This window comes from Heptranchias perlo, unplaced genomic scaffold, assembly GCF_035084215.1.
Source record: "Heptranchias perlo isolate sHepPer1 unplaced genomic scaffold, sHepPer1.hap1 HAP1_SCAFFOLD_678, whole genome shotgun sequence".
Classification (NCBI taxonomy): domain Eukaryota; kingdom Metazoa; phylum Chordata; class Chondrichthyes; order Hexanchiformes; family Hexanchidae; genus Heptranchias; species Heptranchias perlo.
The window spans coordinates 56,470-75,425 of NW_027139707.1; the positions used below are offsets into that span (position 1 = coordinate 56,470).

The 18,956-nt window shown below is 50.9% G+C and overlaps 1 protein-coding gene across 1 annotated transcript in view; it reads right to left on the minus strand.

Annotated features, from left to right (window-relative positions):
• Positions 1 to 261: 261 nt before the first annotated feature.
• The window catches only part of LOC137318244 (glutamine-rich protein 2-like), a gene marked incomplete at its 5' end in the record, with an annotated part of 47,037 nt that continues 28,342 nt past the window's right edge, over positions 262 to 18,956 (minus strand). Inside the window, 4 exons of the mRNA XM_067981173.1 lie at positions 262 to 2,274; positions 4,081 to 4,185; positions 11,266 to 11,353; positions 18,513 to 18,663. Coding sequence (XP_067837274.1) covers positions 2,057 to 2,274; positions 4,081 to 4,185; positions 11,266 to 11,353; positions 18,513 to 18,663 — 562 coding nt within the window. The remainder of the gene's footprint in view (positions 2,275 to 4,080; positions 4,186 to 11,265; positions 11,354 to 18,512; positions 18,664 to 18,956) is intronic.

An 18,956-nucleotide genomic window follows, 5' to 3' on the forward strand; every position in this document is an offset into this window, starting at 1 on the left:
TTTCATAAAACCGTGTTGTCTCTGCCGAATCATATTATGATTTTCTAAGTGCCCTGTTACCATGAGGAAGAGAGTCGGTGACTGAGGGCATCGCGAGGGGTCGGTCACTGAGGGCACCGCGAGGGGTCGGTGACTGAGGGCACCGCGAGGGGTCGGTGACTGAGGGCACCGCGAGGGGTCGGTGACTGAGGGCACCGCGAGGGGTCGGTGACTGAGGGCACCGCGAGGGGTCGGTGACTGAGGGCACCGCGAGGGGTCGGTGACTGAGGGCACCGCGAGGGGTCGGTGACTGAGGGCACCGCGAGGGGTCGGTGACTGAGGGCATCGCGAGGGGTCGGTGACTGAGGGCATCGCGAGGGGTCGGTGACTGAGGGCATCGCGAGGGGTCGGTGACTGAGGGCACTGCGAGGGGTCGGTGACTGAGGGCACCGCGAGGAGTCGGTCACTTTGGCCCAGTCACCTGCTGATCATTTCCTGCCCTCACTTTTATCCCTGGCCATTATTGCTGTGTGAGGTGGACAGCGGTGACTGGGTGCTGGATCAGGGGCAGCTCAGCCGTGGCCAGTTCTGCACCCACCTGATGCACCCACCATGGACGCAGGAGCACTGGGGCCAATGGTAACCCTCCCCTTCTGGTCTCTACAGCTCAGTCCAGTCACTCCCTGATCAGTGAGAACCCAATAACTGTAACAGAGAGGCTCTGGGGGACAATGTACTCACCCACTGAAATGGGCAGCAGGGGAACAGCATCTCGGCTTTAAGCTCATCTACCTGGGAGAAAAACCATTTTTGATTTAAGGACCTGTGTTTGGGACATGGCTGACCAGGCGTATTGAGGAGCCCAGTGAGACCGGGCATATTGGGGAGCCCAGTGAGACCGGGCATATCGGGGATCCCAGTGAGACCGGGCGTATTGAGGAGCCCAGTGAGACCAGGCGTATTGAGGAGCCCAGTGAGACCGGGCGTATTGGGGAGCCCAGTGAGACCGGGCGTATCGGAGAAACAGTGAGGCCGGGCGTATTAGGGAGTCCAGTGAGACCGGGCGTATTGGGGAGTCCAGTGAGGCCGGGCATATTAGGGAGTCCAGTGAGACCGGGCGTATTGGGGAGTCCAGTGAGGCCGGGCATATTAGGGAGTCCAGTGAGACCGGGCGTATTGGGGAGTCCAGTGAGACCGGGCGTATTGGGGAGTCCAGTGAGACCGGGCGTATTGGGGAGTCCAGTGAGACCGGGCGTATTGGGGAGCCCAGTGAGACCGGGCGTATCGAGGAGCCCAGTGAGACCGGGCGTATTGGGGAGTCCAGTGAGACCGGGCATATCGGGGATCCCAGTGAGACCGGGCGTATTGGGGAGCCCAGTGAGACCGGGCATATCGGGGATCCCAGTGAGACCAGGCATATCGGGGATCCCAGTGAGACCGGGCGTATTGGGGAGTCCGGTGAGACCGGGCATATCGGGGATCCCAGTGAGACCGGGCGTATTGGGGAGCCCAGTGAGACCGGGCGTATCGGGGATCCCAGTGAGACCGGGCATATCGGGGATCCCAGTGAGACCGGGCGTATTGGGGAGCCCAGTAAGACCGGGCATATCGGGGATCCCAGTGAGACCGGGCGTATCGGGGATCCCAGTGAGACTGGGCGTATCGGGGATCCCAGTGAGACTGGGCGTACTGAGACCCTCTTCTCTCTCCCACAGCCGTACAGCTTGGAATTGGCAGCGCTGGGGGACTGAAGAGTGGCCTTAAACTCCAGGCTATTCCGCTCAGAGTGTGGGGTACACAGAGACCACCCTCCGTCCACCCAGCTACGAATTTCCATGACCTCAATCTACAACACAAAGCACAATATGGAGCAGGTAGCTCAGCGAATGCTTCAGTTTTATTCGCTGCCACACTGCGTGCAGTGTCCAAATATTTTCAGAACATTTTCTAGTACATGTATATCTGGGGTCACTTTAACATCCTCACCAACCCCTCTCCCTCCCACAGCATCCACGAGGCACCGACACACAATTGGATTCTTTAAGAAAACATTTCCACATAAATTCATAGTTGGGTTTTAAATATTAACAGGCTTGACTGGTGATGATTGGCCGCCACTGGTGTCCATGTGGATCTCCAGAGTTTCCTTCGGCTGGCTGTCAGCCGATGGACACAAGAGTGACGGCTGACCCGATGACGTCTGGCTCCCGGCGCAGGGACAGGGCAGTGATGGATCGGTCATACACTGACATTCGTGCTCCACCGAGGAGGCAATCTGCTCCGGCATTGCAAAACCTGAGAGGGGCCAAGAAAGAGGGTTAGATTTCACCAGGGTTACCAGTACTGATAAACAGCAGCTACCTGTCAGGGGAGGGGTCCGCGGGGGCGCAGCACAGACCCTCCCAGGTAAATCCCTCACTCTAAGCTGCAGTTCCATTACTTGCACGTCTTGTTTCCTGTCACATGCACAGAATGACCAATAGGCCACAGCTGTATCGGACAGCTCAACACCTGGATGTGAGATGTGGAAATTAAATAGCAGCCAATCCACCACCCTAAACATTCACTCCCTTCACCACCGGCGCACTGTGGCTGCAGTGTGTACCATCCACAGGATGCACTGCAGCAACTCGCCAAGGCTTCTTCAACAGCACCTCCCAAACCCGCGACCTCTACCACCTAGAAGGACAAGGTCATCAGGCACATGGGAACAACACCACCTGCACGTTCCCCTCCAAGTCACACACCATCCCGACTTGGAAATATATCACCGTTCCTTCATCGTCACTGGGTCAAAATCCTGGAACTCCCTTCCTAACAGCACTGTGGGAGAACCTTCACCACACGGACTGCAGCGGTTCAAGAAGGCGGCTCACCACCACCTTCTCAAGGGCAATTAGGGATGGGCAATAAATGCCGGCCTCGCCAGCGACGCCCACATCCCATGAACGAATAAAAAAAGCACTGTATTAGAAGACTTATTATAAGGTCAGAGGAAGTATTGTAACATGCAGTACTGTTTGCAGACTGACACCCTATGGACGAGCACCCTGACCAACGCCCTATGGATGAGCACCCTGACCAACGCCCTATGGATGAGCACCCTGACCAACACCCTATGGACGAGCACCCTGACCAACACCCTATGGATGAGCACCCTGACCAACACCCTATGGACGAGCACCCTGACCAACACCCTATGGACGAGCACCCTGACCAACACCCTATGGACGAGCACCCTGACCAACACCCTATGGACGAGCACCCTGACCAACACCCTATGGACGAGCACCCTGACCAACGCCCTATGGATGAGCACCCTGACCAACACCCTATGGACGAGCACCCTGACCAACACCCTATGGACGAGCACCCTGACCAACACCCTATGGATGAGCACCCTGACCAACGCCCTATGGATGAGCACCCTGACTAACACCCTATGGACGAGCACCCTGACCAACACCCTATGGATGAGCACCCTGACCAACACCCTATGGATGAGCACCCTGACCAACACCCTATGGACAAGCACCCTGACCAACACCCTATGGACGAGCACCCTGACCAACGCCCTATGGATGAGCACCCTGACCAACGCCCTATGGACGAGCACCCTGACCAACAGCCTATGGACGAGCACCCTGACCAACACCCTATGGACGAGCACCCTGACCAACAGCCTATGGACGAGCACCCTGACCAACACCCTATGGACGAGCACCCTGACCAACGCCCTATGGATGAGCACCCTGAACAACACCCTATGGACGAGCACCCTGACCAACACCCTATGGACGAGCACCCTGACCAACACCCTATGGATGAGCATCCTATGGACGAGCACCCTGACCAACACCCTATGGATGAGCACCCTGACCAACGCCCTATGGATGAGCACCCTGACCAACGCCCTATGGACGAGCACCCTGACCAACGCCCTATGGATGAGCACCCTGACCAACGCCCTATGGATGAGCACCCTGACCAACACCCTATGGACGAGCACTCTGACCAACGCCCTATGGATGAGCATCCTATGGGCGAGTGCCCAGTGGTGCTCCGGCCAGCAAGTGGCCATTCAGGTTTGACCTTCCTTACCTTGCTGTGGGAATGTGGGGACCTGAGCACTGTGCGATTGTCCGGAACCAAGTCTGGTGGAAGAGCTTTTCTGGGAGGGGCAATGAGCTGGTTTACACTTGTTAACTGCAACAGAAGCAGAAGGAAGAATTGTGAGCGAGTAACCTGATACGGAAGAGGGACAGGCCGTGTGTCAGCAGCAAGGAACATGCACCTCACAACCAGGGAAATCTGCAGAATGCTTCCCAAATCCAAATTCAAATCAGATTCTCTGCATTCCAATCCCTGCCCAATTTTACATCACTCTGTTTTCATACTTTCAGGTTTACAAGAACCAGAGGCACAGACTTTCTGTACTTTTAAATTCAGCACTTGTGCAGTTTGTGTTGCAGGAGCCTGTAAGGAAAGGGCCAATCAGACTGGGCTGAGGTCTGTCAATGTTCTCCTGTGAGTGATTCCTCGTTGTATTGTCCGATTGTTAGCTTTTAGCTTTTGCTTCTCCACTGAGGAGGTATCTATCAATCTTGATGGAGTGACCACTGAACTGCTGAATTAAGACTGACCTTAAAACAATGGTCAGTTTAGACAATAAACCTGATCGACAAACATTCCAGTGACCACATACAGGCAGAGAAGTTTCCTTTCTTCATTCATTAGAAAATAAGGAGCTGCCTGAGAAAGACCAGAGATCTGGAAAATTAGGGCCTGTAACCAATTTGGGAGGTTGTACAGGTCAATGGAAAAAGAACTTGTTAAAACTAGGAGAAGGGGAGAGGCTGATTAACATTCTCCTTATACGGAGCTGAATTGGGTGATGCAGGAACATGAGGATCTTCATGTAGAAGCGGTGAAGAAAGGTATAAAAAGTGACTTGGAATTTGATTAAGGTCAGTCTGAAAACTGAGCTCGGGACAGTAAGACATGGATTCCCTGACTGAAAATCACAAGGCCTTTGTCCCACATGCTGCTATTAATTATTGGATAGTTAATAAATCTGTGAGCATCTGAAATTTAACGCGTGAAACCTGTTATTTTGAGGAGTAAATTGTAAGTGAGGGCATCCCTTCTCTCCCTGTGCTGACGCTCCATCTTTACTTTACTACTCATCCCACAGAGAAACCGTGGAAACAATTCAGTGTTTGAATGCAGACAGTGGGAAACTGACAGCATCGAATCGACTGCCCATTTGACACATTAAAATTACCCCCTGTGAGTGTCAGTCTGCTATTTAACTTGGGGGGCATCACAATTGAGTCAGACTATGCTCTCAATCTGATGCCCTCACTCTTGCAATTCTCAGCATGGATAGCGACAGAAGCAGAAATCTGCCAATTACCCCTCATAGTCCAGGAACGCTGACATCAATCGTTCTGTGCCTAATGAGGAGCTGGCTGAGGTCAACGAACTCCACACGGACCATGGATGTAACCAGGAACCTCACAGGTGAGGATGACACGGCCCTCACTGGATATATTTGATGGAGGTGGGTTAATGAGTAATCGGGTTTGCTGAGTTGCAGCTGATGAGTTGGCTCCACAGAAAGAAGAACAAAGAGCCTGTGAAAATAGACTCAATATCCACTCCCTTCACCACCGGCACACAGTGGCTGCAGTGTGCACCATCCACAGGATGCACTGCAGCAACTCGCCAAGGCTTCTTCGACAGCACCTCCCAAACCCACAACCTCTACCACCTAGAAGGACAAGAGCAGCAGGTGCATGGGAACAACACCACCTGCACGTTCCCCTCCAAGTCACACACCATCCCGACTTGGAAATATATCGCCGTTCCTTCATCGTCACTGGGTCAAAATCCTGGAACTCCCTTCCTAACAGCACTGTGGGAGAACCTTCACCACACGGACTGCAGCGGTTCAAGAAGGCGGCTCACCACCACCTTCTCGAGGGATGGGCAATAAATGCCGGCCTCAGTGATGCCCACATCCCAATAACACATTTATAAAAAAATGAGCCTAACTCAAATTCTCAACTGGAGGAAGGCTAATTTCAGGGAGTTGAAAATGGATCTGGCCCCGGTGGATTGCAATCAAAGATTATCGGGTAAAACAGTAAATGAACAAGGAGGAGATAGTTCGGTTACAGAGTCGACACATTCCCACGAGGGGAAAAGGAAGGGCATCCAGAGCTAGAGCTCCCTGGATACTAAAGACATAGAGATTAAAGTAAAACAGAGAAAGGAGGCTTATGATAAATGTCAGGTTCATAATTCAGTAGAGATCCAGGCTGAATACAGAAAGTACAGAGAACTGAAAAAGGAAATAAAAGGGACAAAGAGAAAATATGAAAATAGACTGGTGGGTAACACAAAAGGAAACCCAAAAGTCTTTTATAAATCACTGGTTAGGCCCCAGCTGGAGTATCGTTGGCCAATTCTGAGTCTTAAACTTAAATAAAGCCAATTAATGGGTACGAGGGGCGAGTTGGCTAAGGTTGATTGGGAAATTAGATTAAAGGGTATAACTGTAGATAAGCAATGGCAAACATTGAAAGAAATATTTCAATATTCTCAACAAATATACATTCCATTGAGAAATAAAAACTCCACGGGGAAAGTAATTCATCCGTGGCTAACTAAAGAAGTTAAGGATAGTATTAGATTAAAGCAGCAGAATTGTATTCCAGCACAATCTGTAACCTCATGGCCCGGCATATTCCTCACTCTACCATTACCAACAAGCCAGGGGATCAACCCTGGTTCAATGAGGAGTGTAGAAGAGCATGCCAGGAGCAGCACCAGGCATACCTGAAAATTAGATGCCAACCTGGTGAAGCTACAACTCAGGACTACATGCATGCTAAACAGCGGAAGCAACATGCTATAGACAGAGCTAAGCGATTCCACAACCAACGGATCAGATCAAAGCTCTGCAGTCCTGCCACATCCAGTCGTGAATGGTGGTGGACAATTAAACAACTAATGGGAGGAGGAGGCTCTGTAAACATCCCCATCCTCAATGATGGCAGAGTCCAGCACGTGAGTGCAAAAGACAAGGCTGAAGCGTTTGCAACCATCTTCAGCCAGAAGTGCCGAGTGGATGATCCATCTCAGCCTCCTCCCAATAGCCCCACCATCACAGAAGCCAGTCTTCAGCCAATTCGATTCACTCCACGTGATATCAAGAAACGGCTGAGTGCACTGGATGCAGCAAAGGCTATGGGCCCCGACAACATCCCAGCTGTAGTGCTGAAGACTTGTGCTCCAGAACTAGCCGCGCCTCTAGCCAAGTTGTTCCAGTACAGCTACAACACTGGCATCTACCCGACAATGTGGAAAATTGCCCAGGTATGTCCTGTGCACAAAAAGCAGGACAAATCCAATCTGGCCAATTACCGCCCCATCAGTCTACTCTCAATCATCAGCAAAGTGATGGAAGGTGTCGTCGACAGTGCTATCAAGCGGCACTTACTCACCAATAACCTGCTCACCGATGCTCAGTTTGGGTTCCGCCAGGACCACTCGGCTCCAGACCTCATTACAGCCTTGGTCCAAGCATGGACAAAAGAGCTGAATTCCAGAGGTGAGGTGAGAGTGACTGCCCTTGACATCAAGGCAGCATTTGACCGAGTGTGGCACCAAGGAGCCCTAGTAAAATTGAAGTCAATGGGAATCAGGGGGAATACTCTCCAGTGGCTGGAGTCATACCTAGCACAAAGGAAGATGGTAGTGGTTGTTGGAGGCCAATCATCTCAGCCCCAGGACATTGCTGCAGGAGTTCCTCAGGACAGTGTCCTCGGCCCAACCATCTTCAGCTGCTTCATCAATGACCTTCCCTCCATCATAAGGTCAGAAATGGGGATGTTCGCTGATGATTGCACAGTGTTCAGTTCCATTTGCAACCCCTCAAATAATGAAGCAGTCCGAGCCCGCATGCAGCAAGACCTGGACAACATCCAGACTTGGGCTTATAAGTGGCAAGTAACATTCGCACCAGACAAGTGCCAGGCAATGACCATCTCCAACAAGAGAGAGTCTAACCACCTCCCCTTGACATTCAACGGCATTACCATCGCTGAATCCCCCACAATCAACATCCTGGGGGTCACCATTGACCAGAAACTTAACTGGACAAGCCATATAAATACTGTGGCTGCAAGAGCAGGTCAGAGGCTGGGTATTCTGCGGCGAGTGACTCACCTCCTGACTCCCCAAAGCCTTTCCACCCACCATCTACAAGACACAAGTCAGGAGTGTGATGGAATACTCTCCACTTGCCTGGATGAGTGCAGCTCCAACAACACTCAAGAAGCTCAACACCATCCAGGACAAAGCAGCCCACTTGATTGGCATCCCATCCACCACCCTAAACATTCACTCCCTTCACCACCGGCGCACCGTGGCTGCAGTGTGTACCATCCACAGGATGCACTGCAGCAACTCGCCAAGGCTTCTTCGACAGCACCTCCCAAACCCACAACCTCTACCACCTAGAAGGACAAGGGCAGCAGGCACATGGGAACAACACCACCTGCACGTTCCCCTCCAAGTCACACACCATCCCGACTTGGAAATATATCGCCGTTCCTTCATCGTCGCTGGGTCAAAATCCTGGAACTCCCTTCCTAACAGCACTGTGGGAGAACCGTCACCACACGGACTGCAGCGGTTCAAGAAGGCGGCTCACTGCCACCTTCTCAAGGGCAATTAGGGATGGGCAATAAATGCCGGCCTCGCCAGTGATGCCCACATCCCATGAACAAATAAAAAAAAAGAAGAGGCTTATAATGTTGTGAAGAAGAGTAGTGAGCCTGAGGATTGGGAGAGTTTTAGAAACCAGCAAAGGATGACCAAAAAATTGATAAAAATGGAGAAAATAGAATGAAAGTAAACTAGCAAGAAATATAAAAACAGATTGTACGAGCTTCTACAAGTATGTAAAAAGGGAGAGAGTAGCAAAAGTAAACATTGGTCCCTTCGAGGCTGAAACAGGAGAAATTATAATGGGGAATAAGGAAATGGCAGAGATGTTAAACAAATATTTTGTATCTGTTCACAGTAGAAGACACAAAAAGCATTTCAAACATAGTGGGGAACCAAGGGTCTAATGAGTGTGAGGAATTTAAAGTAATTAATATCAGTAGAGAAAAAGTACTGGAGAAATTAATGGGACTAAAACAGGGAACGACAGGCCAATTAGCCTGACATCAAAAGGCATTCGATAAGGTGCCACATAAAAGGTTGTTACGCAAGATAAAGGCTCATAGGATTGGGGGTAATATATTATCATGGATAGAGGATTGGTTAAAGGACAGAAAACAGAGAGTAGGGATAAACGGGTCATTTTCAGGTTGGCAGGCTGTAACTAGTGGGGTACCACAAGGATCGGTGCTTGGGCCTCAGCTATTTACAATCTATATTAATGACTTAGATGAAGGGACCGAGTGTAAAGTATCCAAGTTTGCTGACGATATAAAGCTAGGTGGGAAAGTAAGCTGTGAGGAGGACACAAAGAGTCTGCAAAGGGATATAGACAGGTTAAGTGAATGGGCAAGAAGGTGGCAGGTGGAGTATAATGTAGGGAAATGTGAGGTTATTCACTTTGGTAGGAAGAATAGAGAAACAGAACATTTTATAAATGGTGAGAAACAATTAAATGTTGGTGTTCAGAGAGATTTGGGTGTCCTCGTACAAGAAACACAGAAAGTTAGCATGCAGGTACAGCAAGCAATTAGGAAAGCAAATAGCATGTTGGCCTTTATTGCAAGGGGGTTGGAGTCCAAGAGTAAGGAAGTCTTACTACTATTGTATAGGGCTTTGGTGAGACCTCACCTGGAGTACTGCGTACAGTTTTGGTCTCCTTATCTAAGGAAGGATATACTTGCCTTAGAGGCGGTGCAACGAAGATTCACTAGATTAATTCCTGGGATGAGAGGGTTGTCCTGTGAGGAGAGATTGAGTAGAATGGGCCGATACTCTCTGGAGTTTAGAAGAATGAGAGGTGATCTCATTGAGACATATAAGATTCTGAGGGGGCTTGACAGGGTAGATACTGAGAGGCTGTATCCCTAAGCCCAGAACTAGAGGGCATAGTCTCAGGATAAGGGGTCGGCCATTTAAGACTGAGATGAGGAGGAATTTCTTCACTCAGTGGGTTGTGAATCTTTGGAATTCTCTACCCCAGAGGGCTGTGGATGCTGAGTCATTGAATATATTCAAGGCTGAGATCGATAGATTTTTGGACTCTAAGGGAATCAAGGGATATGGGGATCGGGCGGGAAAGTGGAGCTGAGGTCAAAGATCAGCCATGATCTGATTGAATGGCAGAGCAGGCTCGAGGGGCCGAATGGCCTACTCCTGCTCCTACTTCATATATTCTGGGCACTGCACTTTAGGAAGGATGTGAAGGCCTTAGAGAGGGTGTAGAAAAGATTTACTGGAATGATTCCAGGGATGAGGGACTTCAGTTATGTGGAGAGACTGGAGAAGCTGGGATTGTTCTCCTTAGAGCTGAGCAGGTTAAGGGGAGATTTAATCGAGGTGTTCAAAATCATGAAGGGTTTTGGCAGGGTAAATAAGGAGAAACTGTTTCCAGTGGCGGAGGGTCGGTAACCAGGGGACACGGATTTAAGGAGATCGGCAAAAGAACCAGAGGGGAGATGAGGAAACATTTTTTTACACAGCGAGTTGTTATGATCTGGAATTCACTGCCTGAAGGGGGAGAATTTGCAGGGCTCTGGGGAAAAAGCAGGGGAGTGGGACTAATTGGACAGCTCTTTCAAAGAGCCGGCACAGGCACGATGGGCCGAATGGCCTCCTCCTGTGCTGAAAGATGCTATGATTCTATGAACTACAGCCCTTCATGTAAAATGGTTTGAATCCATGAGGGACAAAGCAAATTAATAATCTGCACGAAATAACTTGAGAGGGGCCCAATAGCAGCGCCCCCAGGGAGCTCCCTGCTCCCTGAACCTCTCCCACATCCAGCGTTCCCTCGACTGGAACATGGATTTTAGATTGAGTAGTGTGAGGGGCAGAGATACGGACAATTGTGAATATTAACTCCCAGGCACTGGGAAAAGGCAGCCCTAGAAATGGCTCAGAAGCAGGATGAACAGAGCCAGGACTTTGATCGGATCACAGCTAAACAGCAAGTGCTGGAGAGTCCCATCACCCTCTGAAAGAGAAAAGACAAGTTAATATCTCAGATGTCGACCCGTATTCAACTCTTGGGGATCTCGAGTCACGTACCGTCCTTTCCCCCGATAGATGGCAGCTTGCAGTTTGTCCTTGCCTTGGGTGGAAGGGTGTCAGCAAGACTTAAAGTCGTGTCCTCCCACTGCTGGAGAATAAACAGTCATTACCATCAAATCAACACCCCGGCACAGTCATTACCATCAAATCAACACTCCGGCACAGACATTACCATCAAATCAACACTCCGGCACAGTCATTACCATCAAATCAACACTCCGGCACAGTCATTACCATCAAATCAACACTCTGGCACAGTCATTACCGTCAAATCAACACTCCGGCACAGTCATCACCATCAAATCAACACTCCGGCACAGCCATCACCATCAAATCAACACTCCGGCACAGTCATTACCATCAAATCAACACTCCGGCACAGTCATTACCATCAAATCAACACTCCGGCAAAGTCATCACCATCAAATCAACACTCCGGCACAGTCATTACCATCAAATCAACACTCCGGCACAGTCATTACCGTCAAATCAACACTCCAGCACAGTCATTACCGTCAAATCAACACTCCGGCACAGTCATCACCATCAAATCAACACTCCGGCACAGTCATCACCATCAAATCAACATTCTGGCACAGTCATCACCATCAAATCAACACTCCGGCACAGCCATCACCATCAAATCAACACTCCGGCACAGTCATCACCGTCAAATGAACACTCCGGCACAGTCATTACCGTCAAATCAACACTCCGGCACAGTCATCACCATCAAATCAACACTCCGGCACAGTCATCACCGTCAAATGAACACTCCGGCACAGTCATTACCGTCAAATCAACACTCCGGCACAGTCATCACCATCAAATCAACACTCCGGCACAGTCATTACCATCAAATCAACACTCCGGCACAGTCATTACCATCAAATCAACACTCCGGCACAGTCATTACCATCAAATCAACACTCCGGCACAGTCATTACCATCAAATCAACACTCCGGCAAAGTCATCACCATCAAATCAACACTCCGGCACAGTCATTACCATCAAATCAACACTCCGGCACAGTCATTACCGTCAAATCAACACTCCGGCACAGTCATTACCATCAAATCAACACTCCGGCACAGTCATTACCATCAAATCAACACTCCGGCACAGCCATCACCATCAAATCAACACTCTGGCACAGTCATTACCGTCAAATCAACACTCCGGCACAGTCATTACCTTCAAATCAACACTCCGGCACAGTCATTACCATCAAATCAACACTCCGGCACAGTCATTACCGTCAAATCAACACTCCGGCACAGTCATTACCATCAAATCAACACTCCGGCACAGCCATCACCATCAAATCAACACTCCGGCACAGTCATTACCGTCAAATCAACACTCCGGCACAGTCATTACCGTCAAATCAACACTCCAGCACAGCCATCACCATCAAATCAACACTCCGGCACAGTCATTACCGTCAAATCAACACTCCGGCACAGTCATTACCATCAAATCAACACTCCGGCACAGCCATCACCATCAAATCAACACTCCGGCACAGTCATCACCATCAAATCAACACTCCGGCACAGTCATCACCATCAAATCAACACTCCGGCACAGTCATCACCATCAAATCAACACTCCGGCACAGTCATTACCGTCAAATCAACACTCCGGCACAGTCATTACCGTCAAATCAACACTCCGGCACAGTCATTACCGTCAAATTAACACTCCGGCACAGCCATCACCATCAAATCAACACTCCGGCACAGTCATTACCATCAAATCAACACTCCGGCACAGTCATTACCGTCAAATTAACACTCCGGCACAGCCATCACCATCAAATCAACACTCCGGCACAGTCATTACCATCAAATCAACACTCCGGCACAGTCATTACCATCAAATCAACACTCCGGCACAGTCATTACCGTCAAATCAACACTCCGGCACAGTCATCACCGTCAAATCAACACTCCGGCACAGTCATTACCGTCAAATCAACACTCCGGCACAGTCATTACCATCAAATCAACACTCCGGCACAGTCATTACCTTCAAATCAACACTCCGGCACAGTCATCACCGTCAAATGAACACTCTGGCACAGTCATTACCTTCAAATCAACACTCCGGCACAGTCATTACCGTCAAATCAACACTCCGGCACAGTCATTACCTTCAAATCAACACTCCGGCACAGTCATCACCGTCAAATGAACACTCCGGCACAGTCATTACCGTCAAATCAACACTCCGGCACAGTCATCACCATCAAATCAACACTCCGGCACAGTCATTACCGTCAAATCAACACTCCGGCACAGTCATTACCGTCAAATCAACACTCCGGCACAGTCATTACCATCAAATCAACACTCCGGCACAGTCCGATCGAGATTCCTGGCATCAGGCGGCTGAATCACTGAGCAGAGAGACAGGTCATTGCCACAGATCGCCTGCCCACTGAGCTCGAGACATCCCCCTACACCAGGAGTGACTGGGCACTTACTCTGTGTGTAATTAATGGGCCGCTGTCAAATAATTGCCTGCTGTGGATTCAGAGGATGGCACAGGACAGTGGGCATGCTGGGAATAAACAACTTAAAATCGGGACCCTCACTCTAATAACCCCCATCACACAGAGCCGGGACATGTTGACTGACACACCAGGGGGACTGCAGCAATTTTCTGACAAAAGAATCAGTGGGATCACAGATGTCTATGTAGCATCATCGGGTATACGCGCACCGTCGGGTATACGCGCACCGTCGGGTATACGCGCACCGTCGAGTATATGGGCACTCCCGGGTACACGGGCACCGTCAGGAACACGGCCACAGTTGGGTATATGGGCACCGTCGAGTATATGGGCACCGTGGGTACTGGGGCACTGTCGGGTACATGGGCACTGTCAGGTATATGGGCACTGTTGGGTATACGAATAACGTCGGGCAGATGGGCACTGTCGGGTATATGGGTACCATCGGGTATATTTGGGTATATGGGCACTGTCGGGTATATGAGTACCATCGGGTACATGGGCACAGTTGGGTGAATGGGAACTGACGGGAATATGGGCACTGTCGGGTATATGGTCACTGTCGGGTATATGGTCACTGTCGGGTTTATGGGCAGTGACGGGTATATGGTCACTGTCGGGTATATGGTCACTGTCGGGTTTATGGGCACTGTCGGGTATATGGGCAGTGACGGGTATATGGGCACTGTCGGGTATATGGGCACTGTCGGGTTTATGGGCACTGTCGGGTATATGGTCACTGTCGGGTATATGGTCACTGTCGGGTATATGGGCACTGTCGGGTTTATGGGCACTGTCGGGTTTATGGGCACTATCGGGTATATGGGCACTGTCGGGTATATGGGCACTGTCGGGTTTATGGGCACTGTCGGGTATATGGGCACTGTCGGGTTTATGGGCACTGTCGGGTATATGGGCACTGTCGGGTTTATGGGCACTGTCGGGTATATGGGCACTGTCGGGTATATGGGCACTGTCGGGTATATGGGCACTGACGGATATATGAATACCGTCGGGCATATGAGCATTGTCGAGTGTAAGGGCACGGTCAGGTACATGGGCACCATTGGGTAACTGTCCTCAGTGCCGCTCCTGAAACGCCAACCGATTTCAGGAAACATCAGCTCAATCTTTCAGCCCTGGAACATGCCCAGAACACAGTGTGATAGTCCAACCCCTGACCCCATAATGTAATAGTCCAACCCCTGACCCCATAATGTGATAGTCCAACCCCTGACCCCATAATGTAATAGTCCAACCCCTGACCCCATAGTGTGATAGTCCAACCCCTGACCCCATAGTGTGATAGTCCAACCCCTGACCCCATCGTGTGATAGTCCAACCCCTGACCCCATAGTGTGATAGTCCAACCCCTGACCCCATAGTGTGATAGTCCAACCCCTGACCCCATCGTGTGATAGTCCAACCCCTGACCCCATAGTGTGATAGTCCAACCCCTGACCCCATAATGTGATAGTCCAACCCCTGACCCCATAGTGTGATAGTCCAACCCCTGACCCCATAGTGTGATAGTCCAACCCCTGACCCCATCGTGTGATAGTCCAACCCCTGACCCCATAATGTAATAGTCCAACCCCTGACCCCATAGTGTGATAGTCCAACCCCTGACCCCATAGTGTGATAGTCCAACCCCTGACCCCATCGTGTGATAGTCCAACCCCTGACCCCATAGTGTGATAGTCCAACCCCTGACCCCATAGTGTGATAGTCCAACCCCTGACCCCATCGTGTGATAGTCCAACCCCTGACCCCATAGTGTGATAGTCCAACCCCTGACCCCATAATGTGATAGTCCAACCCCTGACCCCATAGTGTGATAGTCCAACCCCTGACCCCATAATGTGATAGTCCAACCCCTGACCCCATAGTGTGATAGTCCAACCCCTGACCCCATAATGTGATAGTCCAACCCCTGACCCATAGTGTGATAGTTCAACCCCTGACCCCATAATGTGATAGTCCAACCCCTGACCCCATAATGTGATAGTCCAACCCCTGACCCCATTGTGTGATAGTCCAATCCCTGACCCCATCGTGTGATAGTCCAACCCCTGACCCCATAGTGTGATAGTCCAATCCCTGACCCCATCGTGTGATAGTCCAACCCCTGACCCCATAGTGTGATAGTCCAACCCCTGACCCCATCGTGTGATAGTCCAATCCCTGACCCCATAGTGTGATAGTCCAACCCCTGACCCCATCGTGTGATAGTCCAACCCCTGACCCCATAGTGTGATAGTCCAATGTCTGACCCCATTGTGTGATAGTCCAACCCCTGACCCCATCGTGTGATAGTCCAACCCCTGACCCCATCGTGTGATAGTCCAATCCCTGACCCCATCGTGTGATAGTCCAACCCCTGACCCCATAGTGTGATAGTCCAACCCCTGACCCCATCGTGTGATAGTCCAATCCCTGACCCCATAGTGTGATAGTCCAACCCCTGACCCCATCGTGTGATAGTCCAACCCCTGACCCCATAGTGTGATAGTCCAATCCCTGACCCCATAGTGTGATAGTCCAATCCCTGACCCCATAGTGTGATAGTCCAACCCCTGACCCCATCGTGTGATAGTCCAATCCCTGACCCCATAGTGTGATAGTCCAACCCCTGACCCCATCGTGTGATAGTCCAACCCCTGACCCCATAGTGTGATAGTCCAATCCCTGACCCCATAGTGTGATAGTCCAACCCCTGACCCCATCGTGTGATAGTCCAACCCCTGACCCCATCGTGTGATAGTCCAACCCCTGACCCCATCGTGTGATAGTCCAACCCCTGACCCCATCGTGTGATAGTCCAATCCCTGACCCCATAGTGTGATAGTCCAACCCCTGACCCCATCGTGTGATGGTCCAACCCCTGACCCCATCGTGTGATAGTCCAACCCCTGACCCATAGTGTGATAGTCCAATCCCTGACCCCATAGTGTGATAGTCCAACCCCTGACCCCATCGTGTGATAGTCCAATCCCTGACCCCATAGTGTGATAGTCCAACCCCTGACCCCATCGTGTGATAGTCCAATCCCTGACCCCATCGTGTGATAGTCCAATCCCTGACCCCATTGTGTGATAGTCCAACCCCTGACCCCATTGTGTGATAGTCCAACCCCTGACCCCATTGTGTGATAGTCCAACCCCTGACCCCATCGTGTGATAGTCCAACCCCTGACCCCATTGTGTGATAGTCCAACCCCTGACCCCATAGTGTGATAGTCCAACCCCTGACCCCATCGTGTGATAGTCCAACCCCTGACCCCATAGTGTGATAGTCCAACCCCTGACCCATAGTGTGATAGTCCAATCCCTGACCCCATTGTGTGATAGTCCAACCCCTGACCCCATAGTGTGATAGTCCAACCCCTGACCCCATCGTGTGATAGTCCAACCCCTGACCCCATAGTGTGATAGTCCAACCCCTGACCCATAGTGTGATAGTCCAATCCCTGACCCCATTGTGTGATAGTCCAACCCCTGACCCCATCGTGTGATAGTCCAATCCCTGACCCCATTGTGTGATAGTCCAACCCCTGACCCCATAGTGTGATAGTCCAACCCCTGACCCCATCGTGTGATAGTCCAACCCCTGACCCCATCGTGTGATAGTCCAATCCCTGACCCCATAGTGTGATAGTCCAACCCCTGACCCCATCGTGTGATAGTCCAACCCCTGACCCCATAGTGTGATAGTCCAATCCCTGACCCCATCGTGTGATAGTCCAACCCCTGACCCCATAGTGTGATAGTCCAACCCCTGACCCCATAGTGTGATAGTCCAACCCCTGACCCCATCGTGTGATAGTCCAACCCCTGACCCCATCGTGTGATAGTCCAACCCCTGACCCCATCGTGTGATAGTCCAATCCCTGACCCCATCGTGTGATAGTCCAACCCCTGACCCCATAGTGTGATAGTCCAACCCCTGACCCCATAGTGTGATAGTCCAACCCCTGACCCCATCGTGTGATAGTCCAACCCCTGACCCCATAGTGTGATAATCCAACCCCTTAACCCATCGTGTGATAGTCCAACCCCTGACCCCATCGTGTGATAGTCCAACCCCTGACCCCATCGTGTGATAGTCCAACCCCTGACCCCATAGTGTGATAGTCCAACCCCTGACCCCATCGTGTGATAGTCCAACCCCTGACCCCATCGTGTGATAGTCCAATCCCTGACCCCATAGTGTGATAGTCCAATCCCTGACCCCATAGTGTGATAGTCCAACCCCTGACCCCATCGTGTGATAGTCCAACCCCTGACCCCATCGTGTGATAGCCCAATCTCTGACCCCATTGTGTGATAGCCCAATCCCTGACCCCATCGTGTGATAGTCCAACCCCTTAACCCATCGTGTGATAGCCCAATCTCCACCCCCTTGCTTGGCAGAGCTCCATGTTGGGAGGGAGCCTCACACAACTACCACTTCCAACTCTGGTTTTCCAATCCAGATGGGACCTGATCTATCTCGATAACTGACCAGAAGTAGTGTGAGCCAAGGACATAACTGCCCACCACATGGGTCCAGTTTTGTTTCTTGTTGAGCAGCAGTGCCTGGTTTCGCCGATCAAGGACCATGGTCCACAGAATCATATTCAACCATGTAAGGCGATCTCAGGTGAGACTTCAGGCCGATTTTGAGTACCGCCTGACAGACCCCTCAGATCTGGCTATCTCGAGCATACCCCATTTCACTTCAGACCTTTGTGTTGTGATCTTCATCCTGCACCATGGTCGGGTGGTAGTCATACACCTTTGGGCAGCGCCGATGGCGTGGGTAGGTCAATGTGTGGCTCCCACCGCAGCTCCGGGCCGAAGTCGGGAAATTATCCATCAGGTCAGCAATACGTTCACTGTGAGAAAGGGAAGAACTGGGGTCAAAGGTGCCCTACAGAATGACCAAAGGTCAAAGGTGCTATAGAGAATGACCAAAGATCAAGGGTGCCCTACAGAATGACCAAAGGTCAAAGGTGCTATACAGAATGGCCAAAGGTCAAGGTTGCCCTACAGAATGAACAAAGGTCAAAGGTGCCATACAGAATGACCTGGGACAAAAGAGGCCCTACAGAATGACCAAAGGTCAAGGGTGCCCTACAGAATGACCAAAGGTCAAAAGGTGCTATAGAGAATGACCTGGGACAAAAGA